Here is a 27,592-nt window from a genome sequence, read left to right on the forward strand (position 1 = left end):
TCCTAATGACGCACTGCACTGAAACACTATATATATATATATATATATATATATATATATATATATATATATATATAAGCGCTTCAGAATAGTAACAGCCAGCCCCATGAACTGCCAGCCCCATTGTGAGTGGAGAGCACGCGTGCTTCTCCACTCACAATGTTTCCTGCCTCGTAATGGTTATCACGGGGCTGGCAGCCACGACGAAATGCAGGTATTAACGCGGTTTCTGTCTTGCTAACGGATTCCGTGTAGCCTTGAATGAAACGGAAATATAGGGGACTACGGATAAACGACTTTCGCTTAAATTGAAATGCCGGACAAACTGGACGAGGGTATCAACTTTGGTTAGCTCCCATAGGCACAACGTTTACAAACTTCGGGCAAACGATACGCTTCTTTTTGGGAACTTCGGTTAAACGGAACTGGAACCACTTACCTCATCAGCCGTTACACTGCATATCAAACAGGAGACGTACGACAGTCATGTCAAATTATGATGCTAAATAGTCAAGAAAATCCTATGCCTCAGGTAGTGACGGACGAGGCCAAATTACGTGTCAAAGTTGCAACGGTTTTTCCATCATGAGGGCTTCGCTATATAGGGAAGACGTGGGCTCTGAGGAGGAAGACAACGCTATCGACACGGAAGAACATTACAGTCGGGTTAACACTACGGCTCCGTAAGGCGCCGAGAAATACGAAAATTTAGCTGGTGCCCTTGTTACCTGCTCTGAGGAGAGCGTTGAAGATAATCTCGTAGACTTTCGTGAGGAAGACCGTGATTTTGTTCACGGTCTTCCATCTATGACATTACTGCTGCGCCCTCGTTACTGTTTCGGACCAGAAAGATGAGATGTGGATGAAAGCCTGCAGCGCTAACTTGAACGCGAGGGCTGTGCAGTATTCTTGGAAGACCTTTCACGCATGAACACGTACCTTGCTCTAAATAAACAATATTCGATGCAGAGCACTATAACGTATTTCACTTTTCACCGCAGGAAATTTAAAAACACTCGCTGCTTTTCAAACCATTATTGTTAATTTTTGTGTCTTCCGCCTAAACGAACGTCCTGATAAACGGAGCACTTTTTGCTATCGCATCAAGTTCAATTTAGGCGTGGTCTACTTACACAACGTATTGTTAAAGCCCTGAAAATAAAAAAAGAAGGGGGTGGGAGCACCGTTTTTATTGGGAGACTGAGCTCAAGCTACTTGTCAACTCCATTGAAGAATTGTTACTGATCGCTTCAAGTTAGAGTTTGATGCCTTTGAAGTCCTACGCTTACTGAATTAAACTCGGTGCAGCCGCCATACGGCACCTATATGATGCTTTACCTGAAATATTTTCTGGAAAAAGGAGAGATGTCTTGTGCCTGTGACGGTTTCTGTTCAAAGCGCTCACCGATAAAAGCGAGCGATATAGAGAGAGATGAGAGAGGAGATACTCCTTTATGTTGTTATTGCTGCTCTTTCTTCTTGAGAGTGCCTGAGAACCTTCCCGCAGCATTCGATTCTATCTGCCACAAGCTTTTAAGTCGGCTGTGAATCCTTTTCCTCGCAGCGTACCTTTCCCTTGGAAAGAGCCAGATCTTCTTAATACTGTGAAACTTGAACTTCCACAAACTGCAAGAAACTGCAAGAAACTGAAAGTTCGATCAACAAAGCCAAAAAAGGAATTCATTCAAGTGAAAGTAAATTTATGTGCTTCCGGTTCCTGGCTTCTCTTCTCTTGCGCACGTCTCTTTCGCGCACGTCTCTTTCATACCTAGAAACCGCAAAACATGTTCTTTCGGGCTTCCTACCAGCGCGGGGGTAATTCGTTGATCAGAATGCTTCATCTGAGTGACGTCTGATCAACTGGTATATTCCACTGCTTATTCGAAGATGGAAGTGAATCATAAGTGCACAGGTGAAGCGGCCACTGCCAATCGGCTGCAGAAATTGCGCCATACTTATACGGTAGGATGGTCGTTGGCGCCCAGCTGGTGCGCACCGCGGCTCACGCACTGGTTGTGCACCGCTTGCAGTGGTCGACTCGAGCGGCAAGGTGCCGATGGGTGTCATGACGGGCTCACTGGCCACCCTGGGCTCGTTCGACCAGTGCCTCTCGGTGCGCCACGAGGAAGAAGATGGAGACACAATTGTGGGCAGATACTGCACGCTGAACATCCAGTTCCCGGGGCTGCCCAGGCCGTACAAGAACTCCTCGGAACTCATCAAAGACCCCGATTCGGTGAGCGTGCTCCAATTCATCGTAACTGTAGAAGCGTCAGCGGCAGCGTTTAGCGTTAAGAGGAGGGGAAGTGAGACGAAAATTTATTGCGATGGCAATTTATATAACTCTAAGTTGAAGATAACAAGCAAAAAGAAACTCAAAGCGGATCACCATTGGCGTTTTACCTTTGCAGTCAGCAGAAGTAGAACAAAACCATGTAGAAAAAAGAAAAAGAAAACTTTTTGCCCCAGATGCCTGAGCAAAAGGAGACAATGTCAACAAAGAAGGCAATCCGAATCTTAGAGCAAGACGCTTTAAGCATACTCATTGTGCCCTAAGACAGCTTTCGTCGGTGCACTATATTCGCACAGCCTGTGCATGCGCTTGCTATAACAGAACGTATTATAGCGAACTAACGGATGTAACGAAGTAATAGTAATTCTCTTTGAAATTCCTATAGAAACCCATATAACGGGTTGAGCTTCCTTGAGTGCTTTGAGCGCTTGTTTGATAAATGGGGACCGCCCTTTCCTAGGTATGTTTGTGTGTGTGAGTGCGTGCGTGTATGTGAGTGTGTTCTCTTGCGCTCTGGAGCAATTCACCAAGATGGATTACCAACTAGCCCAGCTAAAAGTTCTTCTAATTTAAGCTCAACTGGTCGATTATCCTCTTGGAAGATAAAAAAAAGGTATGTCTTGTTGTTAGTGAGGGTAAGCCAGAAAGAGTGAACTGCACGTGAATTCGAAGCCGAGCTGGGTGGTTTTTTATGTTTGTCTGTAAAGTTGTGTGTTATATGCATATGCTGTACGGCTTTACACACACACATATATATATATATATATATATATATATATATATATATATATATATATATATATCAATTGGCAGCCCATCTATGCTCGTTGTACATCTCTTGTCCTATCGTCAGCGCTGTTCGCCATGTTAAGCCCGAAAAAATAACACGCACAAATAACTAAAGGCGGGTGGGAAGGCCTCCTCAATGTTCCCGCATCAGCTCCCCATTGATAACCGATTATGACGGCGTCTGATACGGGTTTAAAAATCGCTTTAATCGTTGAATTGTAAATGCCAAACAGCTCATTGCCAGATAATCATTTGTTGCTTTAAAACAATAACATTGCATTGTTAAGAATGTGGACATTCAAATCGGCAAGTTCTGAGAAATTTTGCTGGCGCGAAAACTGCTCAAAACGCGAAGATGCTTTGAAATGCATGGCGCCACAGTGACTTACCAGCGTAGCGACTTTGAAGCGATATTCAAGAAAAATAAGTTCGGTGTTCATTCCTTCCTGCCGAGTAACGAACCGTCTCCCTGGTTTGCATTGCGATAGCAATTAAACGGATGCTCTCGAGGCGCATTCTCGCCGCAGTCGTGCTATCCCACTATCGACGGCGCATGTGCGGGTCGAGCGCGGAGAGTTAGAGAATCTCGAAGTGCGCGGAGTGCGTTTGGCTGCACAAAACGACGAAGCAATGTCGACGCACGTTCAGCGCTCCGCTAAATCGGCTCGGCGGCGGAGTCAGCACAGCGTGCTGCCTTCCACCGCTGGCATGGGGGTTGTGCGCACGCAAGCTATAAGCACACTATAGCGTTAGATCCTGCTGAGCTACTGTGTGTACGCATTGGTCTGAGCGGAGCCGGACATTAAACGCCAAGCTAACGCTATCTAATATTTCACTGGGCGCTGGCTAACGCCGACGGTTTCCAGTCGGTCACGTCTTGTGCACCATCGAGGGGCGACACCTGCGACGCCGCTGGCGGCGCGCTTCTCATTATTACGCCAGCGTTCTGAGACGCCTGGCAGCTGCCGCGGGGCGCTGTTCCTCCTGCAGAGCAGCCGTGTCCTTGCGTGCTGCGTCGCACCAACATGTGACACCCGCGTATAGTTAAAATTCCGCCCTAGGAGTCCAAGCGCACCGCTAAACTTTCCTATCGCTGTCAATGGCTTCGTGCGAAACTATCGATTACGTTAGTTCGTAAGTGCTGCTTGTGATTGGTCGGCCACCTCTGCTCGCCCAAAGGTCGCACGAAGCTGGCCCTCACTATCGCTGGGATCATCCCCTCGGAGGGACGGATGGTAAGGAATCAACAGAATCGAAGGACAGGAATTCTTACAAAGGGCGGTCCATGCCTGCTTGGTATATTTTTTTCCTGCGCATCCAGACCCTCCTAATTAAGACCACAGAAACAGTACAACGCGGCAACAAGGGTTGCGATAGGTAGAAAATAATTTTATGGCTTTTGGAGGGGACTTTTTCAGCGCGTTTTTCTTCTTTGCCATATCGATTAAGTTATCCCCTAAATTAAGTTTGGCTATCATCATGAGTATAACTACCATGCTAAAACTGTGTCTGGATGTTTATAGTTGAACAACCTAACAAAAGCAATCTGCGAAATCTAAATTAATTTTTTATGGCTTCATCCCACAAGTTTGCCACATGCTTAAAAAAAAAAAGAAAAAAAAAAGAATACCATTAATGAAACCGGAAAGGTGAATTTCGCCTCTTTCTGTTTCTGAGTTTTTCTGAGTTTGGGGAAGAGGGCGCGGTCAAACCACGGAAACTTGTGTTGCCTTTTTTCTTTCTTTTTTCGCCGGCTTCCTTCATCATGCCACGGCGTAGCTTTTTTTTCCCAGCCATTTAAAACGGAGAAAGATAGTGGTGAGAATCGCCAAGATTTTGCAACAGTCCAGAATGGCATGATAGATGACAGTAAACTTGAAATGCTGCGTTTTCCTTGGTGTCTCATTTTCGCATGCAAGGTGTTTCAGACTCTAGCGCCACCGATGACCAAGATGGGCGGAGTAGCGCACATCGTCGTCTTGCCTGCGTGACCTGTCCTCTTAAGTGTCAACTGTATCGTAGCAGTATTTCCAGAGCGTACATTAAAAAAAAAGACATTGTTTGCTTGCAAGTATATAAACTACCGAATAATTGTTTACCTGAAAGGTTTAGTATTTTGTGAAGAAAAAAGGTGCAGAGGTCATCGATTTTGATCTGGGTCACCATTGTTGGAAGTTAGTGATTATTTGAAGTAAAACCTAATTAAGAAATCAGAGAAACTCATATACTTGCGGAAAACTGCATTAGTAAGTCAGTGACCTAAGATATCGCTGTCGGAATATGTTACATAGATGCAGTGCAGACTTATTTCTAAAGAAACAAAAAAGACACACACACACACACGCTTTTTCCCCCCGCTGAAATACATGATGGCCGAAGAAACGCTGGAGCACTTGGCATGGAATGACGTTATAATTCGTTAATAACCGCCACCGTACTTTTGCTTTCTTCTCGTGTGTTACAGTTCATGCACTGGGTCTACAACTACGGCAAGTGGATCAAGTATTTCCCGATCCGCATAGGTGTCTGCCTGCCATCGCATTGCGAGAAGGAGGACCTTGAGAAGCTCGGAAGACTCGGTACAGTACACCATGTGACAACCGAGGGGTTCGGGGGAGAGGGGTGGGGTTGGGGGTGGGGGTCGAGGCACGTAAATTTTTCAGCTTGCAAAGAAAGCTTTATTGTTAGCTACCAGTAGCTCAGTTGCAGTCTGCACATAATAAAGAAATTGATTTTAAACACATGTGACGTGCTTAGCCGTTTAAGAGGATATATGCTCCAGCAGTTGAGGAAGTTCTGAATGGATGTAAACGTTACTTTGGTTGCACTGACCGAATCATATTCGCTGCATGAATACCATAAGCTTTCGAGAATGTGTGCTCCCTAAGCTTGCGAATCACTGAGTAAAAGTCAGAGTGGGCGCTTGCTTGCGTCCATGTCAAAATTCAAGATGGCGGCAAAAAAAGTGTTCTAGATCTTCGAAAATGAGGAGAGTGGGCTTGCATGAGTTGGAGGGAGTACTCGCTCAGAATATTAGGTTCTTGTGGGTTTTGCGCAAGACCACAAGTAGTATATAGTAGTAAACTTGAGGTATGTACGCTTTCTTTTTCTCAAGGGGGCAGCAAAAGCATAAAGAAAACGTTGCAAAACCTCCAGTGTTTTGTACATTCTGCATGACCCTCTGTTCCCGAACGTATGCAGTTGTGAAGAAGGCAAGGATGAAGTCTTGGGTTGGAACCTGTGAAGTGGAGGGCCCCAAGGAGACCAACACCATACAGCTGGTCGTCATGTGAGTATACATTGTATGTGTAGCCGGCAATTGCGTCAACAAGCCCCGTAGCAGGTTTTACAGAAAGTGAGTGCTAACTCTTACTGCTTGTTTGTTCGAATCACTGAGCTTTTCCTTTAAAAAAATGGAATGCTGGGCTGTAGAACAGAGAACACTTTGCTCGCAATATTGAGGTGACGAAAGAGATTGTGAGCGCAACTCTGATATCATGTGCGAGCTACTAAGAAATTATTCCAAAATAAATAAAACCTATGCGCGTTTATAACGCGCATAGGTTTTATATAATAAACGACGAAGATACACACGTGACATTTATAATAGCTCTGTTTCCAATGAGAGGGCGTATAAGATAGGCATTATTTCGATGTTTATTGAAGGGGTTTAGCGTACCAGAGGCAACGCCTGGGCTATGAGAGATTCTCCAATGAAGGGCTCCGTATTAATTTTACCGCCTGCGATATTTTAACGTATGCCTAAATTTAGCATATCATAAGAAGCCAACAAACGACGATACCAAGGACAACATAGGGGAACTTAGTGTACTTACGAAGTGAATTAAAGGATGATAAATTAATGGAAATATAAGTGGATGAGCAAACAACTTGCCGCAATTGGGGAACGATCCCACGTATTAGCATTACGCGTGCGATGCACTTACCATTGAGCTACCGCGGCGCCATTTTCCCATTAACTTTCTGGGGTATTTATGTTTTACATCTACAACTAACCCTGGGAGTGTTAGCCAGCGCCACCACTCATAAACCTTGGTGGTGGATTTGGAACATCCTTTCTGCCGTAGGCGTAACGAGTACGTGATCTTTTTGGGTGAAGGCAACTGGTCAATAAACCCACATATGCTGCCTGCGCCCCGAAGGTTTGCGAGTGGTGGCGCTGGCTAACACTCCCAGGGTTAGTTGTAGTAGTAAAACATAAATACACCAGAAAGTGGATGGGAAAACGACGCCGCGGTATTTCAATTGGTAAGAGCGTCGCATGCGTAATGCGATGACGTGGGATCGTTCCCCACCTGCGGCAAGTTGTTTTTTCATCCAACTTTAATTTACCTTAATTTATAATTCTTTAATTCACTTCGTAAGTACACTAATTTCCTCTATGTTGTCCTTGGTATCGTTGTTTGTTGGATTCTTATGATATGATTAATCAAAATCGGGCCCCTCGGTTCCCTTTCTTCTCGTTCATTAAATGTAAGCATATAATACGAGCATTTTTGAACTGCACCGCCATCGTAATGTGGCTGTTACAGCCCGCGGTCGAAGAAGTGTGTTTTCTGTCGGTGGATCAATGAAAGATGACATTCAAAAAAAAAAAGAACGATTGTGCACTACGTGCTGTGGACGTGATGTGATATTAAATTGTATAATAATGGGTTGGCATTAAGAGTGTCAAAGTATCAAAAAGTGTGTGAAGTGTGGGAAGCCGGTTAGGTGGTAGAGGTAGAGAGGGGATGGAAGAGCTTAGAAGAGGGTGTATGTGTGTGTGTGTGTATTTGAATATACAGGGTGTTTCAGCGAACACTATCAAAATTTATTTAAGGTTGCCTGTGGCAGATAGCCCAATTCTAGTTAATAAGCTGGTCTACTCGAAGAGGCGGATATTACTTGCCCCAAAAATTGAAATGCGTAATCGACTAATCAACAGGAATTCACTAATTAAGTTTTTAACTAATTACCTGATGGCCCATATTGCAATTTACAAATTGTAGCCGTGGAGTTCGCAAGGCAGATTTACTTGGAATTATTTCTCAGGATGACACGAGTTTCGAGATACTAATTCCCAAACTTTGCGGAGAAATGCATTGGCGTTCCAGTTAATTTTGTGCTTCAATGCATAAAGCGACGTTTTCTTAGGAAACTAACTGGAACGCCAATGCATTTCTCCGCAAAGTTCGGTAATTAATATCTCGAAACTGGTGTCATCCTGAGAAATAATTCCAAGTAAATCTGCCTTGCGAACTCCACGGCTGCAATTTGTAAATTGCAATATGGGCGATCAGGTAATTAGTTAACCCTTTGGTGCCCACTGTTGCACAGGAGCAACAGCCTAAAAAAATTTTTTTTTTCTTGAACGCACGTTAAACTTGTAACAGATATTGTGTCCCCAGTTATCGCGCATATAGTCAATACAATATTTGTCACGGGTGTGTTTCCAGCAGGGATGAAAATTGCCAAGGTGTTGCCACTTCACAAGTCTAAGGATAAGCATAAAATAGAAAACTACCGTCCAATTTCAGTGCTGCCGTTCTTCAGCAAAATACCAGAAAAAATATTCGCGAGGCACCTTAATGACTATTTGGACAAACACAACATTCTTTCCCGGCACCAATTCGGTTTTAGAAAAGGCCTTTCCACTCAAACTGCAGTCTCAACATTTACAGACATAATTAGAAAATCAATAGACAGTGGTGACCTAGTGGCGGGATTGTTCATAGATTTTGCGAAAGCTTTCGATTCTCTAAATCATTTTATATTAAGCAATAAGTTAGTTCGTTACGGAATTAATGGACTACCTTTGACGTTAATTCGCAGTTACCTAGAAGATCGGCGACAAATTGTTCAACTAGGAGATTTTCAGTCTAATAGCACCCTTATTAACCTCGGCGTTCCCCAGGGGTCCATACTCGGACCTTTATTTTTTTTACTCTATATAAATGACTTACCTTTGCAGCTTGTGTGTGCTGCCCCTGTACTCTATGCAGACGATACTAACCTTATAATAACTGATCGGGAGGAATGCAACCTAATTAATAAGCTTAACTCCGAATTAGAAATTTTGCACCACTGGTGCACATTGAATGCTCTTCATCTCAACCCAACGAAGACAGTTTTTATCTTATTTCACTCTGAACATAAGAAAACGACTATTCATTCAGATGTCATTTACAATAACCATCCTATAAAACAATCTAGTGAGACAAAATTTCTTGGTGTTATTATCGATAACGATTTAAAATTCCGTCTTCATGTACGCTCTGTAGTTCATAAGGCTTCATATGGCTTGCATGTGCTGTCTAAATGTCGAAACTATTTCCCCCCCGAGATACTTATCAACCTTTACTACGCATTTGTTCACTCTCACCTTAATTACTGCATAGCAGTCTGGGGTTGCACATACAGAACTCATTTGTCACCGGTCTTCACACTTCAAAAAAGAGCTCTTCGCATTATAGCACCCCACAATACGCATATTAAGAGTCAAGATTTATTTAAAACCCTGAACATCCTCAACATTTACGATTTGGCAACATACAACATCGCCTCCGTCATGTATCAAATAATCAATGAAAAACTAGCCTTGACAACAGTCTCGCTTCGCCCCTCACTTCGCACTGTTGGGAACGTATCGCGATTTCGTTTTTTATTACCTAAGGTAAATACTAATTATAGTCACTCCACACTGCAGTTTACAGGCACCTCAATTTGGAATAGACTTGATAATAACCTAACCACTCTAAGAACATTGCGCACATTTCTTAAACAATTAAAGCACTCACTTCTTGACAATGCATAGCACTGCGCATGCTTGCACACATCCTCCTTTTTTTCCCCTCTGCTGATATTTTTTGATGATGTGAGGAAGAAAATTGTTAGAAAAATTTATTACTTATGTGTCAAATATTTCTGTGCTACTGTATTTTCTCTTTTTGTTTTGCTTTTTGCTTTTCTTTATTTTCAGTTACTTCAGCTGCTTTTTTAATGTGATTTCTGAGTATAAATTAACAGCTGCCATAGAAGTGCTTATTCCTTTAGAACAATCGGTAGGGACCCTTTAACAAATTTGTTGGGTCCCAAAAGTGTGTACTTTCTAATTGTATTATTTACTTATGTTAAATAAACTAAACTTTCAATAAAGTTTACTCACCTAAAAACCCTGCTGAACAATACCGCTGGCGCTATCTATGGAATGTACCAAGACTAGTGAGCATCTTGAGCTTGAAGTAAATACGTAGAGATGGCAGCACTGCTCCTTTGTTGTTGTTTTTCTTGACTGTTCTGAGAGGTGCCAGCGCAAGGACCGCACACGCGAGTAAATTTGTTCAGGTATGGCGGTATAGGCCATACCTTTCCCACCACGTTCCTCTCTCTCTCTCTCTCTCTACTATGACAACAGCCAGACTTAGAATAGCTCATAAGGCCTTGTACGACATTTATGAGGAGGCTAAACGGTGTGGCCGCAATTTGTACAACAAACTTTTACTCGCCAAAAGTGGTGTTGCCCAGGAGCAACAACGGGCATATGCGGAGGCATGATCACACGTAGGGAGATATTGTTTGCGGCAGTTTTTTGCTGTGCTGAAGGTAAAGCAAAACAATAGCAGAATGTTCATTCTGCCGAATAGAGTAAGCGTTCCTCATAAGGTCGTATTTTCTGTCTTTCATATGTACATGGCGATGTCAAAAGAAAAAAACGTGGCTGACTGATGAAGAAATTCAGGAGCTTATCTTTCTTCCGGACGGTGAATTGTCCGACGCTGACTTCGACAGCGACCCGGATGAACCCGACTATGTTCCGAGTGATGCTCGAAAAATTGATTGATGCGTTTCCACTAGAAATAGTGACCAATCTTCGCGATAAAGAGCCATGCGTAGAGGATGACGATAATGTCAAGCGCTAATGTGAATTCAGCTTTGCCGGTAACTTCTCGTGGCGACTTGGTGGCTCAGCGCAAGAAAAAGAAACAAAACGTTCGCAGAACAAGGAGGAAAGAAGACCTTTCGCTTGATGACACTGACTGGAATAAATAACAACGGAAGAAGAAATAATACTACTAATAATAATCATAGTAATAATAAAGGTAATAATAATAAAAATATTTAAAAAATTAATAATAATAATAATAAAATAATTGTTAAATAATAGTGCAATAATAAATAGTGACCTATGCCTCCTTCCAAGCCGCAACTGCTTCAAGGCATTCTATGTGAAGTAGGACCACAGATGCCCAACGTTGCTCTGGAGCAACACCTCATTTTGCAGCCATGAATAAACGTAATTTTTTTTCTGACAGCATAATTCGCATATTTTGTCCGTCCTGTATGCATGCTAAAATTCCTATGATGCTCCTTATTGAAATAAAGTTTTGGGCATCAAAGGGTTAAACACTTAATTAGTGAATTTTTGTTAATTATTCAATTATGCATTTCAATTTCTTCTGCAAGTAATGTCCGCATCTTCGCGTAGACCAGCTCATGAACTAGAATTGTGCTATCTGCCACAGGCAACCTTTAAGAATTTTTGAAAGTGTTTGCTGAAACACCCTGTATATGTCGTGCAACTGATCGTGGTCTACTCCGGACTATCGTCAGTGGCAATTCGCTCCTGGAAGAGGCAGGACATGTGTCGAGTGTGAGCTCTTGAACAGCACTTTGCAATGGCGTGAACACGGTTTAAATCATTGACCCGCTACATCAAAGAGGTGACATGTAATGCTTACGCGTTTCTCTCACATTTACCGCTATATCGCCAGTGAATTTTCGGCGATACCAATTATATGGAGTCTCCAAGCGAAGTTTACAAAACGAAAACGCCCAGCAGTTCATTACGTTCTTGCCTATAATGTTTTAATGTAGTTTGCTTTACGAGGCTGGCGGCTCGTATCTCACTAATGTGTGACGTGGCCGTCGTAGGAGCATCCTGGGAGTGTTGGCAATTTGCGTGTTGGTGGGGACGCTCGTGGATCGCATTTGGGGACCACGTGACGACTCCAAGAAGCCGCGTGGCGACGAAACACCACTGGGTGAGTGGAATCGGGGCAGTGCGCGACTCCGTCGACCGTCCGAAAGATGCACTGACAAGTTACGCTTGATCTGCCGCGCAGAGTTCGCCCGGGACCTTGCTCTGTCGTTCTCGTTCCTGGCTAACACACGTAAGCTGCTCCAGCCGGCACGGCGTAGCTCCAGCCTCGGCGTTTTGCACGGGATCCGCGTGGTGTCCTGCCTCTGGATCATCCTGGGGCACACGTACTTCCTCGGCGACATCACCACTTTCGTGCGCTTCAGTGAGTGGACCCGTCCTAATGGGACGTTTTATGACGCAGTAATATCTTTCTTATTTGAAGTCACGCTTTTAATTCGAAAAAAGAGAAACAAACTTGGGTTAATAATTACTTTTAATTGGTCAGGCAAATGCCACAGCAAAATGATAGTGGTGGAGGAAGAAGACTGAAGACCGAATATCGTATAGCTTTCATGATTGTATATTGTGCTGTTTTTTTACCAGCTTGGCTAACGTTAGCTGGCCTACCCTGTACATACCCGTGCACGTGAAGTTTTGAAGCAATAAATGAAGAAGAATAACGCGATTTGTCATAGTCAAGAGTGATCTACAAGTCATATTGCTTTACAATGACGCTGCTGGACGATACAAAAAAAATATGGGGGGGGGGGGGGGGGGAGGTCCGAAAGGCAAATTGAGGTTAACGAAAGCTTGCCAGTAAATTTAACTGCAATGGCATTCTAACAAACAGCACAACATGAAAAAGTGTCACAACAGGTATAAAAAAATATGTGAGTGTTCGACATCAGGCAAAATCATAATGAGGTTCGTTCGGCGAGGAAATCAATACATATTTTTTTGCTACCACAAAATTGAGGGTGTGCTGACGCACAAGTTTCCACCACGCACACTCGGTGACGTTTCGCTCCCGAAGTACATTCAAGACGTCTCGTCTAGGGAACAAAAATTCACCATCGAGCCAAAGCTGTCATTCGCAGGGTCCCTCGGCCATTGTCAGACAAGTGGCCAGATGGACTTTTGAGGACGCCTAGGCTGAGGACGTCTACGCCCTATCTGCGAACTCTGGACTGCCGGGAAGGTGGTGTCATATTTGAAGGAACATTTGCTTTTAGTGTTTCCTAGTTATAAAGAAGGGGGGTTCCTAGCCCACCCACATAGGCTGTTGGTTTCTAAGGCAAAGGAGGCTATCATGACATACATTGAAGGCCACAACGGTGTTTACAGGACCAATGTACAAGTTAAACAGAGAGGCTCTGCGCGAAACTGAACCTTCATCAACTTGGTAGATCCCTTCGAAAAAAAAAAGAGCAACCTCAACCTAACATATTCTTGAAATGTGGTTCTGGCGCAAGGAACACTAAGCGGAAAGAAGAAGGGGCAGAAAGAGCGCCTGCTTGCAACTGAATTTATTACACAGAAACACTCATGTTTTTATACAAGCAGTACTGACATGCGGAAAACCATCAAGTGCACTACACGTGCAAAAAAAAAAAAAAAGTTATCTCCGTACACACCGACAGGACACTCCATCAAGACCTAAAAATCAGCATGGAAAATCTACAAATTGGTATTAGTTATTGCGCAATGAGACCGAGGGGACACTGATACAAGCATCACCATTTTTCTTTCTGTAATGCGCTTCCAGCAATTCACGTGCCAGCGAATCCCTGCTCTTACCTAGCAAACGCGTGTCCCCAAACTGCGGCACGCAGCCACACGAAGCACAAGGAAAGGGCAAGTGCGAACCTGTTCCATTTTTCATCGATAAGCTGTGGTCCCTTAATCAGTCGTTAGTGCCACGTCCAGTTTGGCCGATAGATACTCGGCCGCACTGGACGTTGCATATATCGACTAAACTGGACGCTGCACTAACGACCGATTAAGGGAGTACAGCTTATCGATGAAAAATGGAACAGGTACGCACTTGCCCTTTCATTGTGCTTCGTGTGGCTGCGTGCTGCAGTTTGGGGACACGTGTTTGCTAGGTAAGAGCAGGGATTCGCTGGAACGGGAATTGCTGGAAGCGTATTACATAAAGAAAAGTGGCGATACTTGTATCAGTGTACCCTCGGTCTGAATGCGCAACGAAGACGACGTTTTTTTTTTGACACGTGTAGTGCACTTGATGGGTTTGCGCAAGCCAATAATGCTCATATAAAATATGGGTGTTTCTGTATAATACATTCAGTTGCAAGTTGGTGCTCTTTCTGTTCTTTCTTCTTTCCGCTTAGTTTTCCTTGCGCCAGAACCGCATTTCAAGCATGAACCAAGTAGCCCAACATTGCATTCTACTAAAATATTCTTGTCCGCAAAAAATGCATCAGATTGAATTGTCGGCTACAGGTAATTGTCTCTGAACGAAGAGCATGGCCAAAACATGTAGCCTTCTACCTTCACAGCAGCTTGAAGTCGTTACAAATGGACGACCGTTTCCTAATAAGAAATTCCGAACTGATAACTGATTTCCTGGAAGTCATAGAAATAACGAGCTTCGGGCATGTTCATTCGATATTAAAGATTGATATTAATCATTCCCGCTTGCAGAGCGTCTGTAGTGTATTGAATAATGTATCGATAAACACGGAACAGTCGGGAGTTTCGAAACCGATACGATATGTCGGTTCAGGGCTATATGAAAGTGTTGTCTTTTTATCTGAGATCAACTTTCATAGTTTCGAAGGGCGATACATATTTGCAAAATCAAGGTGTGTGTACTGGAGCGTGCACAGCACCAATTCATAGCGATTTGTTCCTTGCCAACCTTGACATAACTTTGTTTTGCCGCCCGACGGAATTCGCAGGTTATATAGGTGCTTCCGGTTTGTTGATGATTACGTAGTACTAGTGAAAACGGAACCAGTAGCGTCCCAATTATGATATCGGATATCGAAGGCCTATTCTGAGAATAATAGACGCCTCTAGATGGTAATGGAGTGTCACAGGAAGGAAGGTTCAGTCAGGCTTCTGGATCTGAAACTCTCTTGCTGAAAAGCAAGTCAGCTGGAAATACGAACCACGCGGAAGCAAGCTCTCACTACCGTTCGCGATTCTGTGCTTTCGAAAGTAGTGAAAACGGCCATCGTAAAATCGTTCTACAAAACTGCACTGAAAAAGTCCTGCCACCATGCCATCCTTCCCAGTTTCCTGGAACAAACTGTTCGCCTCGTGGCTGCTGGTTTTCCGGCCTAGTGGCGGAATCTCTGCTCTGGGATTTAAAGACTGTATAGTCGCTCAGTCCAAAATGAGGTTACCGAATTCCAAAGGAGGCAAGAAAAAAATTGCCGTGCTGCGCCGTACGCGCATGGAGATAGCGCACAGAATAAAGAAGATAGGAAGGAATTGCATAATATAAAAGTAGTTTTTTTTTTTTAGCTCCACAAAAAATGTCACATATCAGCATGTAGGCAGCTAAATCCGGGCGGCGCCGGTAAAAGCAGCTTGTGACAAGAAGCATCGAAGTAGGTTTGTCCCCTGGGCAGAAGTTGTTGTGTACTCTTTTCCACTTTCATGCGGGATAAAATGTGTGGCGCCAACGGGAAGCTGTTTGAATGATCGGTTAAGAGAAGACATCTATACAATGTATCTGATGCTGTCAGTGGACATTTTGGCATACATTGTCGCAATTGCGGTGTGAGCGAATGTTCGCACAATGTTCTCTCATTAGCAGAAAAAAAAGTCTAGTTTACCACAGGCATTGTTGAACTCAGCGAACTTGCGCGCGCCGGAAACGTATGCGCCAGCACACCCTCAATTTCGCTCTCACAAAGCGAATGCGGTTTTCTAGTTGAACGAACCTGATTATGCTGGTGCCGAGCTGTCCCAAATTTTTTATATCTTTCATGCTGTTTTTTTAATACTTATTGTTGTGCTTGTTAGACTGCCATCGCAGCTTACTGGCAAGCCTAGGTTAATCTTTAATTGTTTTATGGACCGCTTCCCTCCATGTTTTCATCGTCCAGCATCGTCGCTCTTAACCGATATGACTTGTCGGTCACTCTTGACTATGTCAATTCTTGTTTGCGTCCTTCATATTTTTTCCTTCAATTATTTAACTGCATACGTATTTATATCATGTGTAGTGCTAATAAATGTTTTTGTTGCGAGGAAGCGATGTGTAAGTGTGCTTTTCTTTCTTACTCTCTCTCTCGTTCTTGTCTGCGCTGTACGTAGAAGCCATGATTGTCGTTAGTGAACTTTGGACACAGGGCCAGGAGCTGGCGTGTTCAAGCCGAACTCAACTCTCTCTTAAGAGAATATGCACGAGGAATCGAATTGCCGACTCGTGCCACGAGCAGATGCTTGCGGCGTCCGAATGCAAGACATTATCTAATGCCGACGAGTAACAGGATGCGCCTTTCCATTACTTATGGGCGATTCGATCCACCTTTGTCGGATGAGATCAACTACGCACGCATGAGGGTTTTATTTGTGTTTATTTTGCGTCTATGACAGCAGTTATCGAATCGCTGTGGTTAAGAAAGAAATATTTTGGTGTCGCGGTTCCGTTCATTAAGTTGTGATAAGGCTGACGGTTTTGAAATCGTTTTTCAGAGAGGCTAAAAACACTGGAAGAGCTCAATACTGACGTTCCATTCACTGCCATCGAAAATTTTCTGCCAGTGGACACGTTCTTCTTCATCAGGTGTGTTTATGTTTCTGACAAAACTGGGCGTTTAAGTGAGCAGAAAGAAAATAATTAAACGGCATTTGTTTTTTTTAACGGATTGATTTTTCCACTTGGCAGTGGGCTACTAATCGTGTACTCCAACTGGCCGAGAATGGAGAAAAAGAAAGGAAAGTTGAACGTCATTTCATCTCTCATTCAACGATTCTGGAGGTAAGTGGTTGCCATTTTATACTTTATGGTCAAGTATATACGTTGTTCACAAAGCAGAAATGCAAATCGCAGGAAAACTGAAGATCAGAGATGCATGCCGCGGTTCGTCTTGTATACGTGTACGCTCCTGTTAATTTCACGAACGGGTGCTGCCTTCCTTATTTACTTCTGCGTCATAAAGAGTTTTTTGTCGCATGGCTAAAAAAGTATAAAAATTTAGTTCTTTGTCATGGCCCTATACCATTTCATGTCCTTCTTGGTCGGACCAAGAAGTTTTCAGCAATCCTTCCATTCGGCGAAATTTTAAATTTCTTAGACTTCGAACGAAGTGTGTAAGGGCGTAACAAGAGCGAGAGCGAATACTACTACTACTACTACTACTACTACTACTACTACTACTACTACTACTACTACTACTACTACTACTACTACTACTACTACTACTACTACTACTACTACTACTACTACTACTACTACTACTAATAATATACTACTAATAATACTAATAATACTACTACTACTAATAATAATACTACTATACTACTAATAATAATAATAATAAAAGCAGACATTGTTTTTTCTCGATGGCCAAATACGCTCTTGCCCAGTTTGCTACTCTACCAAAGGGAAATGGGGGTTTAGGGCAGGAAGGGATAGAAGAGATAACATGAACACCTGTCACGAATGCGAGGATTCCTAGCTCCACTATAGACGTTCAGTGAGGCACCCCATCTTGAGAAACTGTACCAGCTCCACAGAAACTTTCTTTACCAACGACGAAAGTGACTACAGAACACGGCCGTTCGAAAATGCTGTGCCTGTACAGTCGGACTACGAAAGAGAAACAGAAATACAAAGAGAGAGAGAGAGAGAGAGAGAGAGAAGCGTTGGACAGTCAAGCAAAAGCCGTTTCACTTGAGATGGACTTCTCACATTCGTAACCGTTGCACGACGAGTGTCACCTATTCCAATGCAGAAGAAACAGACATTTGCGAAAGAAAATAAAACAGTACAAGTGATTTAAGACTTTTCATCGACTCAAGCAAGTCGACGCTAAATGTTCGTCCTTGTATATGTGCATGTTTTTTAATATTTCCTGATATTATTTCTGTCTGCTCATTTGACAATGAAAGGCTGTAGAAGAGCTGGCGAGTAAAGTTTTAAATAAATAAATAAATAAATAAATAAATAAATAAATAAATAAATAAATAAATAAATAAATAAATAAATAAATTGTAATGACGAAGTTAGCACAAGCGTCGCTGTGGTCGCATGGCTCCTGAAGTGAGGAAGAGAAAGACAAAAGGATCGGTGTCGCTGGTTTTGCCTCGCGCTGGCGTTTGGCTGGAACTGCTCGGGTTCTCTTTGCGCTGGACCTAACGGGATTAAACGCCAATAAACCCCATATCATTTGGTGGAGGTGTGGTGATATGGGGTTTATTGGCGTTTAATCCCGTTAGGTCCAGCGCAAAGAGAACCCGAGCAGTTCCAGCCAAACGCCAGCGTGAGGCAAAACCAGCGACACCGATCCTTTTGTCTTTCTCTTTCTCACTTCAGGAGCCATGCGACCACAGCGACGCTTGTGCTAACTTCGTCGTTACAAAATAAATAAATTTATTGTGAGAGACCGTCACTCAAAGCCGCGGGGTACGTATAGAGTAGTATTACACCGCAACTGCCGGAAGAGGTCAGAGGTAACTGAAGCTTCAACGAAGAGTCAAGAGTGTGCAGTCGTCAGTGAAAGTGGTCACTAATAGGTTTGCCAGTGAACGGAATTGAAATGTGTATGAGCGCGTGGTCGCCTATCTGCATTTATGAGCCAATAGCCCGGTCCCAGCGTTCCTTGCTTGTTTGGAAGGTCCTATATACTGGCTTGTCAGCTATACGCCTGCTCTGGATGTGCAACCTGGAGCGCTCGTTGAATTCTTTGCCGTCGATGCAGCCATCGCTCCTGACGGAGGCATGCGGGGTTCTAACACAAGTCACTGAAGCATAAAGTTGAGCCACGAGAAGCTCACGAATGTAGGATGCGGTAACGACTCATTGAATAATTTTTTTTTATAAAACCGATTGGACGCGTCCGAAGCGTTGGTGTACGAGCCTGGGGAGCGTATGCTGCCTGAAGCAACGCTATTCCAATGAAAATGGCAAGTGTGTGTTGTCTGCGGCGACACGGGTTGGCTCAAAAGATGTCTCAGCAACGGAACAGTGGCGCGCCATCTGTCACCGCGCCAACCGCGCGGCGGGTTTCGCCTTAGCGGTGACAGATGGCGCCACCGTTTCGTTGCAGTGACATCGGGAACTGCCGGTGAGTGACCATATAGGCTAAGCCTTCATACCTCAATATCGGGAACCAATCTTAAGAAGGTCGCCGAGATAAGACCCTAACTTTGCTGCCGTGGTGAGATAAAGCGTAGCGAAAGCCCGTGAATGGCGCAAACGTGTTAGAAACGGCTATGCGTTCGGCCTGAAGAGGACCAGGTGCCGCCTTCTTAAGCCATGAAGTAATTCCGGTTGCATTCGGAAGTCTGCTAGACCTCGGGAAAAGTCCTCTTCTGTGGTAAAAAGACGACTGTCCGAAATGCGCCGAAGGCGGGCTTGACAGTATCGTCAGCAGAGCACGCAAACACCTGCCGATTTATGTGTCTGCGCTTCAAAAGTAATGCGAAGAAAGAATAACGCTTCATTGTGGAAGCGTCTGAACGCTTAAAGCGGCCTCGAGTGGGAAGTTACGGATGGCTGTAAAGCGCTGGCTATATAGTTTTTCGACGCGTGCTGTGTTGCAGGATGACACCCTCGTACCTCCTGGTGATGGCTGTCTTTTCGCTGCTGCCGTTGTTTGGATCGGGACCACTCTGGCACGAGATCATGAACCCGCTGATGAGGAACTGCGCAAAATCCTGGTGGACAAACTTGCTCTACGTTAGCAACTATCTGCCATACGATAGGATGGTAAGCCAGTGCCTCTATCATGAAACTCATTGTTGTACCAGTTGTGTAAAGTCGAAGTCGAATTGTTTTTCACGAACAAGGAAGCACCCATTATATATATATATATATATATATATATATATATATAAAAGCGGGATATAGTGTCCCGAAGTGGCACAGGGGGCAATGATCCCTCATAATGCGAGTCGAATCAAGTAGCCGTCACTCATTTTTTTTGTTGATGCCATTCAATTTAACGATGAATTGCAGTTTGCTAATATTTTTAATTACTGCTCTGAATGCCAGCCGTGCTATCAATGAAGAAATTGTGGGGAATTGAAAGAAACTTCAAGCTGGCATGTTTTCAGTCAGTTACTTTTTGCCCGTTTATTTTTTTTTTCGGAAAGCCCGCAAGAAAGGAACAATATCACGTGACTAACGGACAGCCCGCATGAAAAAGCATCGCCCCCAGACAACCTCCATAGCAGTTACAGTGGCGTGCCCCTGCCCGCGGCAGCGCGGCGCCTTGGTGTTGATAAGGAAAGAGTGCCGATGACTGGAGGCTGATGCATCGTGGAAAGAGTGCGCTCGCTAAGGCGTGTTTGAGGGCGCTGCTTTTGATGCGAGCGGAGGTTTAGTCACGTGATATGTGTCAGTTTTCCTGGCTGTATCAACCTGAAAAAATTAAACGTGCAAAAAAATAGCTGACTGATAACATGCCAGTGTTAAGTTTCTCTCAATTTTTTAAATTCCTCAATGACAACATGCCATTTAGAGCAGTTAAAAATAGCGTCAGCTAATTAAAATTAATTAATAAATTGAATGACACCAACAAAATAATTATTGGCGGTTGCTCTATTCGACTGTGGACAATATGCTCTCGGTTATCTTCGCGTAGAATGGCCCCTCTTTTTAAAAAACGCGATGCATGATAGCTGAGACACCCTGTATATACTACTGTTCTCAGGAAGCGCGTTAGTTACGTGCCTCATTATTTGTATAAACAGCCCATTGTGTCAGCTGATAATCTTCCAAGCGGCCTAAGTGTGCATGCCAAAATTGTACCAATGTACTTTTTGCTTTCTTTCATAGAAGTTTGGGGTTGCACCTTTCAATCCATGCTTCATCAAAAAAAAGTTTTGTGGATGTAAGCTTGCGCCTCGTTCGCGTCGAAACTGCATGCGAGTTTCAGCACGTAAATACTGAGAACGCGACGAGCAGACACCGAATTGGACCATATTGTGGTAGAATTATTGTAAAAGTGAAAGCTGTCCATTCGAGGTTTACTGGAAGCAATAATCGTGGCAATAAACGCTCTTTAGTATTGAGCGCAAGCTTGCAGTAACACAATCATGCATGTTTTCATATGACCATTGAAATAACAAATGGGATATAACAGCTTTGGTCTCGTTAGATTCAAGAGTGACCTGCCACTTAAGCATATCATTGATCGAAAACGGCACTCGGTGTGCTGCGCGAGTGTAATTATACAAGTATTTCTCTCGCAGTGTCTTCTGCATACCTGGTTCCAAGCGGTGAACATGCAATTCTTCGTCTTGGCTCTGCCTCTGATGCTCTTCGTGTACAAGTAAGTGCGGAACCAACGAGTGGCGGATATACGGCTTAGGCACACCGGCTTGGCTGTGTTTGTAAGCTCAAATGAGGGCAAATCTAAAAATTGCGTTTTCCTTCCATTGCGTTAATCGTATTTTTATGGTTGTGTCGCAACTTGCTTATTAGCCAGTGCGTTTTGCTATACTTTGGCACTGGAAGGTTGCTTCGTTCCAGTAAGTTTTATCGTTTTCCTGCTTCTTGTCCTTTCTGGCATCTTGTAGTTTATGAGGTAGTTCGTCAGATCCGATGATATACAATATTAGTTTGGCAGAAATTGTAGACATGAGCAACCAGCACCTCTAGCGGCCGCCAGGGGGGAACTTTCCCCTGAGGCGCCGACATTTTGGAACGCCATCTTTCACAAATATTTTATTACATATCACATGAACTCGGAGAACCTTGTACGAAATACATTTTACGCACGTAGTCGCAGTCGCATATCATGGGTGCAGTGGTGCTGTTTCGCGTTCCCGAAATGTGATCCTTAATGTTCCGGACTACAGAAGCCGAAGGAAATTGCCAGAACATTTGCGTAGAGCAATAATAATTTGCAAGGAAAATAGCTCACTGAACAGAAGTACCGCGAATCCATATACTAGTTTGGGGCCTTTCATCTTGCTTCTTTCAAACAGCATGCTCCCCAAGCATACCATCATGGTCTGAAATGCAGCTTTTGACAGCGTAGGGACGTATTGCCACAGTGGCGATGTGCCTCAGCTGTTTTCCACAACAAAAGCCAGCCGCTTGAGAGTATCCGAGTGGTTACGACTACCCGATATCTACAGTATTTTTGAATTGACGAAGGGGTGAGGTATAGCTGGTCTGGAGAGGTGACTTTTTTTTTACACCTCATATTTAGTTAATTTGTCGATGTGGAGAACATTCATTACGTAGTTGTTAGCGTCGTCGCGGGAATTTTGAAAATAGGAGCTTAAGGAGTGATACTGAAGGTCGCCTTGGGGCACGCGTCTTGACAAAGTGGGCAAATCAATCTAAGCATGCGGAGTGTCTACGTATGAGACAGCATGAGACCCCCTTTATTGAACTAAAAGCGCTGATGTCTTGAAATTTAATAAGTGCTTTTCATTACCACTGCCGCCACTGCTACATTTGCGAAATGCAGCAGCTGAGACAGTGCCAAAGCAACATGAGCGAACGATCAAGAAAAGAAACCCCATTAAGTAACGAACCAGATATGTTACGCAACACGGTGCAGAGAATGGAAAGTGGCATGGCGTAATTGGAAAGTGACAAAATGTTGTGGCTTGAAGATCACAAAAGCTGACATGCTTGACATGATATATGTCACGCAAGTCTGTTTGCTAGAAAAGAAAAACAATTGTTGGGGATATTGAGTGGTTCGGAAAAACAAACCAAAATAAAATAAAAAAGCAAAAGGGAAAACAAAAACAAAGCGCGCCAGATACTTCAATGAGAGGTAGATTAATTTCCATCGGCTCTCGCAGCTATGATTTCCCGAAGTTATATCGTGGCTGTTGTTTGCAGTAATAAATACTAAACATGTATATATAGCGCACACATTGCCACTATATGTGTATTTAATCGAAGGGGTAGTGAAACGTAGTACATAAAGCACCGGCGCTGGGCATAACTTTCGAATACTAAGTCAGTGCAACGGCGACAAATATGAAGTCTCTATAGGCTGTGCGTATGATTGGTCGCGTTATACGCATGGAAGCGAATGTTATTTTGGTCGGTGTGCTGCTGTAGCATCACTGCATTGCATGCTTTTTCCTTGGCGTCGATTGCTGCACGGCACGAATACTTGGCCACGTGGGTGCCTGTCGTGGACGCAGGTGCTCGACCGTGGGCCTGGCGCTGTTGGTGACACTTTGCCTGAGCTCATGCGTGGCGGTGGGCCTCATCACCTACTTCTTCGACCTGCCACCGGCTCTGCTACTCATGACTTCTGAGTGGAGGTGCGCATTTACACTCGTGTATTCTGCTTCGTGTCTCTGACCTGCCAGTGGCTGTCCTGTGTGCGCTAAAGACTGTTCCAATTATGCTGACAAGATGCTGCCGAGCTGTTTACAGGAACATGGTCTAAGTGTTACGAACCGGCGCATCGATCCAGTGCACACAAATCGTGATTGCGCAGAAATGTTTTATACGTGCCATTTCGTTTGGTGGCTCCTTCTTATACGCCTTAAATTGACTTCTCGCATTCTGCGCATTTTGACCACTGCGGTTGCATTGTGCGTCGTTTCTATCAGTTATTAGGCCATGAACTGAACATTTTTTGCTATTGGCCCAAATATTTTTCTTTCTTGTTTTCAGCGGCAAGGACGCGCTCCCTTCGATTTTATTAAAAAAAATATCAATCTGTAGGACTACTGCGCTTGTAAACTAACCTTGGACCCTGATTTTTCTTTACGCACTTTTATATGCTCAGGATGGGAGTACTTGTAAACACTGGTAACCCGATGGCTTACATCGTTTTCTGGAGCTTTCCGTTCGGAATTGATGACGACCTTCCTATACTTTCTAAGTCGAGCACATACACAGAGTGTGCACAGAGTGTGCTCGACGAGTGTGCTCGACGACACAGAGTCTGCTCGACTTGGTGTTAATCGTAGTAGAAGCATTTTCATAGGATAGCTTTTTTTTTGGGGGGGGGGGGGGGGATATCGTTGCATTGGTGACATCATGCTGATTTGTGGATGCACCCAACCTACAGAAAGCTCACCGTTGTATTTCCTTCTGACCACAGCAAAGCAGTGCAGCAGCTCAACCTGCTGTATTTCCAGCCGTTCACGCACTTCGGCCCCTTCTGTGTGGGCTTGCTGTGCGGGTACTACCTCGTCAAGAACAAGACAATCACTATGAGCAAGGTAAGGGTATCCGCTCTATTATAAATGCCAAGAGTTGCTTCATGTCTGGCTTCATTTTGAAATATGCAAACTTCATTCAACATTACGCAGCGACAAAATGCATTGTGCTGTTTGAGAACCTCATGCGACACTCTTGCTTCTGTGTACTTATTCAGTGTACACTTCTGGTGGTGAAGTGGCAGCTCGATGTAGTGACCTCGAGATACGAGAGCTGTGGCGAAGGCGGTGCCCTCGTATTGAGAAAGTGCGCGATACTGGTATGCTTCGTAGCAACATGTGCAAGGGGCCGTACTACGAAGAAAAAAACTAAGCAGTAGGGACCTAAAATTAGAGTTTCCTATAAATAAGAACACAGAATAGCACGTTAAGTGGATAAACTAGTATCATTTCTTTTCCAGATAATTGAAATTCTGTAGTTTCATTCTTTGTGTTTGCCATGTATAGCGCACCGTTTGTATCTTATTTCTATTTATTCTTTTTATTTCTATTTATTACTTCCCCACAACCTTCCCTAGATCGAATGACACACCTTATAAGCCTCATTAGCACAATGACTGTGGCGTCGCTGATTTAGCGAGACTTGTAAAACGGGACATTCTAGTTCCCTCTGGACCATTCTGGAATATGTGCCGCGTTCTGTGAGAACGCGGGCAAGTGTCGACTAAGACGCCAGATGCTCGTGATTTAACTCCTGTCGAGAATTTTGTTTGGGCTTATACGTCAACGTTTATACGGATCGGCTCGGCCCCATCTATAGTCGCGAATCGTATAACCACACTTTCGGGAAAAAAGCGCGCGTGGAGGTCCGCGGCCGCGGCATGCAGCGCGGACCGATGTCAGCATAGTCAACGTGGGCGACGCCTATTCAGCATTTTCTGCCGCGGCGTAGACGTGACAGGTTTGATGTTAACGCGTTCTCTCCAGTGCGATCAGCGCTTATGCCAAGCTATGTCGAGAGAGGCGATACTTTGGCGGGCCACGTGCCAAAATACACCGCATTTCATTGGCGTCCTATTCCCGGGGCAACGCCGGCTATACGCCGTGCTCGTTTTCCCCAGCTAGTGTGGATGTGCTACCGTAAGCGAGAACGTCTCCACACACACGCAGATTGCTCACGCAGCAGCAGACAATCGGAACACAGAAGCCACCTCTGCTCCCAAGGTCGCGAAGCGGCGTCTCCACAGTATTGTACGCTGAATTAACAATAACGAGAATGAAATATACGCAACGTTTTGCTATGAATTAAGAGGGTCGTAAAAACGCCTGAATAAAGACACACGAATGCTTGCTTCAATCTGTTTGCCGCCCATTCGCAGGTCACCCTGTGGGTAGGCTGGCTCTGTGCGCTGCTGTGCGGCCTAGTGTCCCTGTGGGGCGTGTATCCGTTCCGAGCGGGCTTCGACGTGCACCCAGCGCTGGTGGCCTGCTACGCCGCCTTGCACAGGACCATCTGGTGCACTGCCATCGCCTGGCTTACCGTCGCCTGCCACGTTGGACATGGAGGTGCGTGCTTTCTTGCCGTCGATGCAGTTGACACGAGCCACACATAGATAATGAATATGCATGACGTGTTGAGAAAGCGATGAGAAATTGAGAAGCCACGGGTTGGTACAGCTATTGCAGCCCTTTTTCCAGGGCAGTGCGAGTTTCATACGCCGACAACTGCGCATCAGTTTTCCGGATATCGTTGCAGCTAATGTGCCCTGGTACTTTGTTCATTCTTTTTTTTTTTGCTCTTCTGAAACCATGTCTCTGTTTCGCCACCTCGAGAATATGTGTTTGATGACATTATATCGTTCAGCTCACATTGTAAGTTAGCCGAATTCTCACGAAAAACTTCTGGCCCGAATGAGATATATATGTAGCATGACAAATAAATAATACATAAATGTTTAGCGCCATTTCAGGAATGCATGGAAGGTATGAATGGTGCTGGTAGGGTTTAAATTGCAGCGAGATTGTGAGGCGAAACTCTATGCTTTACCGTCCGTTATTGAAATGATCAACAGACGTGAGTTAGAAAATTGAGTTTAGGAGAGTTGAGCTTATGAACACAAACCGAACGTTATCGAATTTTGCCACATATATTGCAGTTGGTATACAACAAATGGACTAAATGGGCGAGTAAGAAGTGTCTCATAGGAATTCGAGGTGAACTAAATATAGTTGTGTTCAGGTGTACTTCGAAATAGCCAGAGAGTAATGACGTTCGTATCGTGTGGCCTATTTGGGCAGCACGTGCTGTTTAACCTTTCAGTCTCATCTGCAGAAGAAAGGCGGCAAAATGTTCTTCTCTGTACGTCCCTCAGTTTTGATAATGATGATTTCTAATGGCATCGACTTTGAAACGCCGGGCGCGAAATAGTTATCTAGCCTACTTGGGCTACTCACGTTTTACTATATCTATTGCAGCTTAGCATTTTGCCTATGTCTACATTATCTTGTAAAATTACCTATGCCTGTGACATCTTTTGATCACCGGCGAGTGCCACCTGCAAAAACGAACATGACTTGCACCATCACTCATTAAAGGTTTCTTCCCGAAAGGAGATTGCCCGCGCGCATCTTGGAATGTTTGTTTACTCCAACCGATGCCACACGAAACTAGCTGTTCAATTATTCTTCTTCGTTCTGGGGTTTTACGTGCCAAAACCAGTTATGATTATGAGGCACGCCACAGTGGAGGGCTCCGGGTTAATTCTGACCACCTGAGGTTCCTTAACGTGCACTACAACGCAAGCACACGGGCATTTTTGCATTTCGCCTCCATCTATATGCGGCCGCCGCAGACTGTGCAATTCTTGCTGCGCACAATATGCCATCTATATTGCGCCATATATTGCGCCAGCTATCGCGTCACTGCTTTGCATTGTAAGAGATAGTGCAGGTATTTTTTCTCAGTTCGCGTGTTAATATACTGGCGGAAGTTACGGTGAAAGTTTGTTCTGCATCATTTCAAGTCGACGCTTTCAGACGTGTGGCGGGCTAGCGGACGGCACGCGTCGTACGAGAGGAATAAAGTAAACTGCTGCTTGTGCACACTGCTGGAAGCAGGAAGTCCCAGTTTCCTCCCGGAAGCGGGAAGTTGTTCCAACTCTGAGTGTTTGACCGCCTATCGCCGCTTGCATTTTGTCGATTTGCGTTCGGCATGCTATACTAGGTTCTTGTGTTGACGTCTGGCTTATCTGGGTTAGCCATTGTCTGTCTTCCGGGCGCCTTTGGAGCAAACTTTG

At 44.3% G+C, this 27,592-nt stretch overlaps 1 protein-coding gene across 1 annotated transcript in view; it reads left to right on the forward strand.

Annotated features, from left to right (window-relative positions):
* The first annotated feature begins 106 nt into the window (after positions 1–106).
* The window catches only part of LOC119437157 (nose resistant to fluoxetine protein 6-like), a 34,716-nt gene continuing 7,230 nt past the window's right edge, over positions 107–27,592 (forward strand). The window contains exons 1-13 of the mRNA XM_049660149.1: positions 107–125; positions 2,031–2,236; positions 5,547–5,661; positions 6,284–6,371; positions 12,017–12,126; positions 12,208–12,387; positions 16,677–16,767; positions 16,870–16,962; positions 19,749–19,914; positions 21,402–21,481; positions 23,325–23,447; positions 24,239–24,359; positions 25,676–25,862. Of these exons, the coding sequence (XP_049516106.1) occupies positions 107–125; positions 2,031–2,236; positions 5,547–5,661; positions 6,284–6,371; positions 12,017–12,126; positions 12,208–12,387; positions 16,677–16,767; positions 16,870–16,962; positions 19,749–19,914; positions 21,402–21,481; positions 23,325–23,447; positions 24,239–24,359; positions 25,676–25,862 (1,579 nt within the window). The remainder of the gene's footprint in view (positions 126–2,030; positions 2,237–5,546; positions 5,662–6,283; positions 6,372–12,016; positions 12,127–12,207; positions 12,388–16,676; positions 16,768–16,869; positions 16,963–19,748; positions 19,915–21,401; positions 21,482–23,324; positions 23,448–24,238; positions 24,360–25,675; positions 25,863–27,592) is intronic.

Source organism: Dermacentor silvarum, chromosome 1, assembly GCF_013339745.2.
Source record: "Dermacentor silvarum isolate Dsil-2018 chromosome 1, BIME_Dsil_1.4, whole genome shotgun sequence".
NCBI classification, from domain to species: Eukaryota; Metazoa; Arthropoda; class Arachnida; order Ixodida; family Ixodidae; genus Dermacentor; species Dermacentor silvarum.